This window comes from Saccostrea cucullata, unplaced genomic scaffold (assembly GCF_032062105.1).
Source record: "Saccostrea cucullata isolate Sc308-1 unplaced genomic scaffold, CSIRO_AGI_Scuc_v1 ctg20558, whole genome shotgun sequence".
NCBI classification, from domain to species: Eukaryota; Metazoa; Mollusca; class Bivalvia; order Ostreida; family Ostreidae; genus Saccostrea; species Saccostrea cuccullata.
Window position 1 is genome coordinate 278 of NW_026937311.1, and position 7,763 is coordinate 8,040.

The following is a 7,763-nucleotide window of genomic DNA, read 5'->3' on the forward strand; positions in this document are numbered from 1 at the left end:
ACTCGGAACCAAAGCGTCTGGATAAATGAGGCTCCACTGTATATACATGTATCGTATATTGATAATTTAGAGGTAACCAGAAGTTAGAAGATGACGCTGAATTGGTTTCTTCAAATCTCTATGTAGCGATCTATGTGAGCGGATCAAAGGATGTGATTTTAATCAGATTGCTTTGAAAATGGCCTAAAGTTGAAGTATTTTTTCAATATTTCATACAGCACAACCTCTGATCCAAACTATGCAAATAATGATTCTGTATCTGAGGATCTAAAAACATGTTTTATTTTTTGAATCGTGGGTTGTGCTCATATTTTAATTCTTTGCTGAATATATTTAAATATACTGCAAATGTCAAGAATATTGCAATTTCTCAAAGTCTGTTTTCCAATATCTGGATTCTCAAAAAGATATTTTATTATAGGAAATAGATGCACAAAGTGTATACTTTTTTGATATATGAAATGGGAAAGAGGGTGGTAATTTAGTTATTGATATAAGGAACGGGGCATTTTATGCATAAAGTGAACCTAGCTCTTTAATTTTTTTCCAGTATCATTTTGGTCATTCATATGTTTTTTGCACATATGGTACATGCATTTACCAATTACTTATCAATTTCAGTTAAGTGTGCACTTTTGCATTACGTCACAACCTACGATGACAGCTGCGCTCAAGATAAATAGTACACACCTCCTAGCCGCAAGCTTTATTACTAGAACTTTCTTCTGATCCCTGATTGGTTGCCCATGCAACAGACTATTTCCGTGTCAATGTTGATAATATGAGTTGACCAATCACACAAGGAGGGGGGGGGGTTGAATTGTTTACGCTGGATGCATCTGTCGAAAAAGATCATGACGTAATGCAAAACTCCACACTTAACTGAAATTAATAATAATCGAACTGAAAAACTTTTAAAGATCAATTTGAATCATAGTTCACTGAAGTTATAGATCAGAACCTTTCCAAAAGAAGTCAACAACAGTTTGAATCCACCATCAAAAATTGTCACACGGATGCCGTATGGACCTTGGACGGCTGAGTCGTCTTGAATAATCTTTCTGATGAATTTTCCGTGAGGATCCAGCTGAAAGACGTTATGAGACCCATAACATGCAACGTACAAATTTCCCTCGGGATCACTTGTAATACCTATTGGATGACTCATCTCTGAAGATTGATATAATTTCGTTGAAGCTTCAGTACTATTTTAGGTCTGTTGAATAAACAGAGTTGTCAGAGTGAATGGTGTATAGTAAATATCTGTCTGAAATCGCATGGGTTCCGTTACATCTTGAATAACCATACGAGTGGTGTTCTACGATGTAATTTCCTTCTTCATCATAGACTTTAAATAATTGTGTAGTTTGCCTTTCCACTAAGGAAACAATAATTTTATTATTAACTGTACAAATACCCCATGCATTATGGGACAGTTTTAATTCTTTGCAACGTACAATGCAACCATCTGTAATATTTACTTTGAATATACCAATGAGATTGGGGTCTCGCATTGCGACACAGAATTGAAATTGATGATTTCGGAGAGCTGCTATACCCCCGGGAGTGCCAGGAAGTTGAGTTGATGCCAACAATGCACCACGCGCATCCAAGAAATATACCATCTTCTGCGTCTGACATGCTGTTATCAAATGAGTACCATTAATAATCTCAATATCCGTTAGACAAGAGCTTCCTTGAACATTCAGTGATTTTTCTAACATAAGTTTTGCAGAACGATAGTCAACGCGAATGGTCTTCAATTTAACCGTCATTTCACAAAGTGAATTTAATGATGACTGAAAATTATGTTCAAACTCATTAACACTCAAGTTTAAAACTGGTGTATTGTAACTTTTTACTAGGACTTTGATTTGTAAATCGATATCCGATATATCTTTTTCCATCTTTTTGATCTCCAAAAATAGTGCAATCTTGCTGAATCTTTCAGAATGTTGAAGCAGTTTAATACTTCGTTCCAGCTTCTCTTGAACAGTCTGTAACCCTTCAAGCTTTGTCTGTAATACCAGTGTCTGTTCCTTCTCAGTTTTCGCCAGGCTATTGAGGGCATCCTTTTCTTTGTTTCTCAAGGTCTGTATTATTTCTTCAGTCAAGCCTTTAACTCTGGCCTCAATGGTTTTGGATTCTTTCTTGAAATTCTCCTTGTCATCTTCTACACGGGCTACCTCTGATTCGCATCTTTCTTTAAGTTTGCCAAATTCTGTTCTCAGTCTTTGTACTTTTTCATCAGAATCTAAGGAACATTCGTCCAAACTGCTGACCTTTTCACACTTTCTGTGTGATACAGTGGCGCACATCAGACAACAAGGTTCCTCGTGATCAAAGCAGTAAACTTCCAGTTTCCTGCTGCTGTGTTGCTTACAAAATAACACAGAACTGAATGAATCAGAATGATTTTGGGCCTCAATACTACACACCTTGTGTTCCATAGTTAGTCTGTTGACCTCATGAAACTTGACACACTTTTCACACAAGTTGTCAGAGCACTCCGCGCACCAGTATATTGCTGATTCGGTTTTTTCTTGCCTTTTGCAATAGGCACACAACACCTCTTTACTTTCCATTTTCTCTTGGTTTATCAAAGTGACAACTAAATGGTTATTTGGTAAGTTTTCTAACCATGCATCAATGTTATCCACGTTGTCGTAACACTTCCGGCAAACGGGACAAATAAAGTCAATCTTTCCTAGAGTCTTGTTCAAGGTTGTCGATGCATATGAACAGATACAGGACTTACAAAATGTATGTAAGCATTGAGGTAGTGATTTTGGATCCCGAAAAACATCAAATCAAATGGGACAAACTATCAAGTCATTTGTAGGCGGGACACAGGTAGCCATGCCACTTATACATTTTGTACGGAGGCCAAGATTGGCAAGAAGGTAGAAAACTCAGAAAGTACGAGACTCTGCATCTTGTCAAGCCAATGTTGAATAAATCTGTTGTAATGTATTTTTACTCACCATAATTCTTAAAATTTTATCTTTAATATTAATCGTGTTAGTTAGGGAAAAGTAAATTTTAAATAATTTTTCATAAAAATTCGAAAAAGAAAACCTATACTATGCCTTTACGACCGATTCAAAATTGATAACAAATCATTTTATAAATAAAAAAAACATAGTGTATACAGGCTTTGAAAAAATTGCATTCTTTTTAAAATATATATAAGGTACTTTAGTTTCTTCTATTTAGTTCGATCATTTTACAATGCATAGTGAATAAAGGTTTTAATTTCTTATCATTGCAAAACACCATAAATCACTTCTTATTCCATATCATGTTAATAAACATTGGTATCTATGGTTAGATTAAAAGAATCTCTTAATATTTCTTTAAAATAATTTTAAAGGGGTAAAATTTATATAATAAAGTATATTTTCCTAAACAGATAACAATTATTCCATATCAAATTGTACTTTCAGTGTTTACGGTTTAAAGACCGAAAGGACGTACGTGTCTGTCGTGGTCGCAGGAAAAAGAGACCTTTTGGCTACAGTCAGCTAAGTGTGGACTGTATAGAGAGGGTGCACTAGTACAATTCTCTGTCATCCTTGGACTTTCAGTAAGACCTGGTATTCTCGACGCTAGCGTAATTAGAGTCTCTCAATGGCGACATAAATTGTCATCAGAAACTTTACATTTTTGTTGACAATGATGAGTCGACTTAAGGCCCGCCTCGTTGCCGTACAAAATGTTATCATTGGATCCTTGCTAGACTCCTTAACCTTTGCTCGAATTTCTATCCCATGTATCCTTCAACAGCGAATGAATGCTTTTTTAAATTTAAGCTTGTCCCTGATTTAAGATGCTAATTATTTAACGTCGAGAATACCACGTCTTACTGAAAGTCCATGGATAACAGAGAATTGTAGAATTCAGAGACAAGACAAGGCCCTTATACAGTTTTTTTTAGGATGGAGCTCTATTGATTATGTTCCTCTCGAGACTTTTTCGCTCGTATGAAGACGCCACAACAAATGCCGATGGAGGACTGTATTTACAGCTATACTGCAATAGGGGCCCTTAGTTCATGTGGTCTCATCCGGAGGACCGATCTTCACGTATATCTCAGGATCAACTCCATACTACGCAACTCTAGAAACGCTTTAACAACTGCGCCACGCCCATGTGAGGGAAAAAATTCTTGAACTATTGAACTTGAAACAAAAAAAAAAAAACAATCAGTGGAGCATAGTCTTACCAAACGTCTCCGTAACAAACGTAAAAGAGATCACTTTTGATCTTAGCCTCACTTTTTCACTATATATTCTACCATTCTATTTTAAAAGTGAGACTGAAATCAAAAGTGAGCTCAGAGCTCGTCTAAGTGTTATGACTTGGAGCCAGAACCCTGACTCAGGGGTCTTAAAGAATGGGTGGACTTAACGTCCTATTTTGGGTCTTTTTGCGACTACTCTAACAAGTTGAAAATAAAGTGAATCCAAAATATATTACAAGCAATAGCTAGAGCAACGAAACATGTACATGGTCATTTTAGTTAGAACATATGTACAAAAGCAATACCTTGTTGCCATGAAATAAAATTGAAGCAACGATACATTAGTGTCGTCTTCCGGAATTTGACATGTACCCGAAGTGGTTTTTAGGCCACGCTATCAATATTGATAGGAGGCGGAGCTATCGATCGGTGTCATTGTTGACATTTCTCTCTCTCCATCTCTCTCTCTCTAGAAATTCGAATACGTGTTTGGCATATTAAAGCGAAGTCATTATGATTTTTTCTAAATGTGAGGACACGCAAAATTAAAACAAAATTTAATGTGCTATATTCTGAAAACGACAACCAAACATAGTGATTTAGATCGAGGTCAGATTAAAGAATACAATGTAACTGTTTCCACGAGTACACTTGCAGGTGGACATCACGTGATGAATTGTAATATTTAACAGGTCAATCGAAGTCGTAACAATGGAAACGAGAAGTTTGTTTTGAACATTTTTTGTTAAACTAAGTGTGAGCGCACGTTTGTCGGCTCTTCTCCTTTTAATATGACATTATTTTGTTCAATATACAACTACAGTTTTCGTAAGAACAGCCGACAAACATGCGCTGACTATGTATTCAGACGATAAAAAATGCGTGACCCTTATTATCTATTGATATTCAAGAAATCTTCAGGCACCATGCCTTCGATATTTATGTAGTTTTCCTCGAAAAGAGCATTTTAAATTCACATCCGTACCATAAATACACAGTTAAGATATTGGGGGTTTATATGATAGAAAAAAATAAACATTTTATGGAACTTAAATTTACGGCATTTTTTCTGGCCAGTTAAGTCCACCCATTCTTTTACAATTTTGGTAGAGTTAGAGTGTTTAATACTTTTTATTATTACTGGTATGTCTACAATTTGAATATTCGATGAAAAATAGTACAAAGATTTTAAAAGCACTAAATGTGATGGATTAAGCACCCATTGGGCCTCTCGGGATGGGACCTTGGAATTAAAAAAATATTCTTCTTTTTTTTCTAAAAGGTGGTTTATGCCAGAATTGGTTGCCGCTGTTTACGCTGAAGAACGAGTAACAACAGACAAAAACAGAGAGCAAAAGATCACCTTAGTGGCATAAGTGAGGTAAGTTGAAAGATTTTCATTATTAACCATTATTAATTAATGGTTTATCCAAGATAGTTGCAGACTATTCGAATTGCATATTTCACATTATTATACAAATGATGCAAGAGAATTCAAAATATTATTTTAAAGTAAGATTTTCTTAACCTTCTCTCAATTCACAAATCTTCACTTTTGACTCTTCTCCAACAACAAAAAACTTGACACTGTTATTTTGAATTTTTACACATTTAGGATTAGTGAATTTATCTAAAATCTTCAAGGTTTTTCCATCTGAGGATACAACATGAATGTTGTTGCTCTCAAATCCACACGCGTAGGCGATTCCCATGTGATCGACAGCCAAACCAAAGGGTGCACGTAATAAAGAGTGTTCATAAATATATAAGAAATGGTACTTGTCATGTTTCTTTTCTTGTAAACTGCATTTGTGTGATAATTTGAATAAAGTATGTTTCCGTCTGAATCTGCAGCGACATCATCAGTATCCTCATCTACTTCAGCTTGATCAAGATGTACAAAATCGCCATTACAGGTCTCGATTATTGTTTTTCCCGCCAATACTACTTTATCCTCGACTTTTGTTATTCCTCTGCACGAGCAGTTCACCCGGAAAGACTTTATTACAGATAAATCTTCCAGTTTTACCATTTTGACCTCCTTGGTACCAGGAAATGTGATATAAAGAAGATCAGAATCTACATACGCGTCCCACACTTCACCTGAAAACTTGGCTTCTAGTTCCATTAAACCCTTTTCCGTGTATACTAAGCAGCGACTGTGGTTATAATCAATGAGGAGTAAGCGGCCATCGGATAAAAAAGCAACTCCTCTGATATCTGAATCCGACACTGTGAAGTGATTATTAACGTGTAGTTAACATCGAGCCACATCTATAGTTTCTGGAATGTTGATGCTTTTTTTTAGCCATTTTTAGGTTTAAAAACCCTTTTAAATTGACAGTTTCATCAATGGGTGTCGCCGTTAAATCTTTTTTCACAGTTTGAAGCTCAAGTTTTCTTATTTCTCCAAGTTTCTCTCTCATTACAGAATACTGGAGTAGGACATCAGAATTATCTCCATTCTCTAAAGTTTCAGTCATGAGCTTCAGACAGTGTTGAACGTATGTCTTCCGATTTTCGTGATCCTGGATGGAAGCCTCTAGCTTAGCCTTGCTCTCTTTTGAGAATTGGGTTATTTCATTCAACTGCTTTTCCTCTAAATTTTTAAACTGTTTCACTAACCTCTCGCAAGCACTCTTGACCATATCAATATACATATCAGTTTTTTCATCAATTCCAGTAATGTTTAATTTCTCCTCGACAAGTTTTTCAACGAAATTACAAAAGGCCTGCATTTCTTTGACAAGTCCTTTGGCAAGAATATTGTTTTGTCAGGTTAAATAGCTTCTTCGTGCATTGAACTTATGTGGTCACAAGTTCTATGTAACTTCGGAACGCATAAGGCACAAGACGGTACTTGGTGATCCCTGCAATAAAGTTCCAGCTTATTCTGTTCATGTTTTCTACAAAACCTGGAAACAAATTCTATCGGTTTAGTGGCACTTGATATCTCACAGAGAGCCACTGTTTTATGGTTATATAAAGCGAGAAACCTTTTGTGTATTTTTGTACAGTTTTCACAGAAAGAACGCCGGCAGTCTTTACACCAGTTAATTCCTTTCACGTCTTCTCCGTCTTCAGCACATGCATCACAATTAGTGGAAGACACCCTGAGCCCTTTTCAATCAAATATTCAATAAATTGGTTTAACGGGAAAAGCGACGCCCATTTATCGGAAGGCCAATGGCCCACTAATCCTGGAGCTGCTATGAACTCTCGACACAGAGGACATGTAAATCCTAGGGAGGTCGCACTACTGCAGGACGATTTGATGAGTCCGTCCCGGCAATTATGGCAAAAAGTGTGAAAACAAGGCAACATCCTTGGCTTGTTGAACTTCTGAAAACATACTGGACAAACTGCTGAATAACCGGAGGACTAGAACCTGTTGGTGATGCCGTGGCCATTGCAGCTTTTCCTAAAATACATGTATTTTAAATTGAAAGCAGACTGACAACCGATTCGAAAACGTATTCGTGTCATTATTGGACTTTTGCGAGAAGCGCTTACTTTTACA

The 7,763-nt window shown here is 36.4% G+C and overlaps 1 protein-coding gene and 1 pseudogene across 1 annotated transcript; both read right to left on the reverse strand.

The window, feature by feature from the left end:
- Nucleotides 1–931: 931 nt before the first annotated feature.
- LOC134247858 (transcription intermediary factor 1-beta-like) lies at nucleotides 932–2,862 on the reverse strand. The gene is made up of 2 exons (XM_062730259.1): nucleotides 1,482–2,862; nucleotides 932–1,087 (listed from the first exon to the last, which is right to left on the reverse strand). The coding sequence occupies exons 1-2, from the start codon at nucleotides 2,583–2,585 to the stop codon at nucleotides 932–934; spliced, it is 1,260 nt and encodes a 419-aa protein (XP_062586243.1). The 5' UTR covers nucleotides 2,586–2,862.
- A 2,833-nt stretch (nucleotides 2,863–5,695) lies between these two features.
- LOC134247859 (E3 ubiquitin-protein ligase TRIM71-like) lies at nucleotides 5,696–7,567 on the reverse strand (annotated as a pseudogene).
- Nucleotides 7,568–7,763: the final 196 nt, after the last annotated feature.

Bases quoted from the DNA above. Each gene is read 5' to 3' on its own strand.
- LOC134247858 (XM_062730259.1), bottom strand. From the start codon at position 2,585: ATGGAAAGTAAAGAGGTGTTGTGTGCCTATTGCAAAAGGCAAGAAAAA. The intron at 1,088-1,481 runs GTAAATATTACA...AACGTCTTTCAG, and splicing joins ATCTCATTGGTATATTCAAA to CTGGATCCTCACGGAAAATT.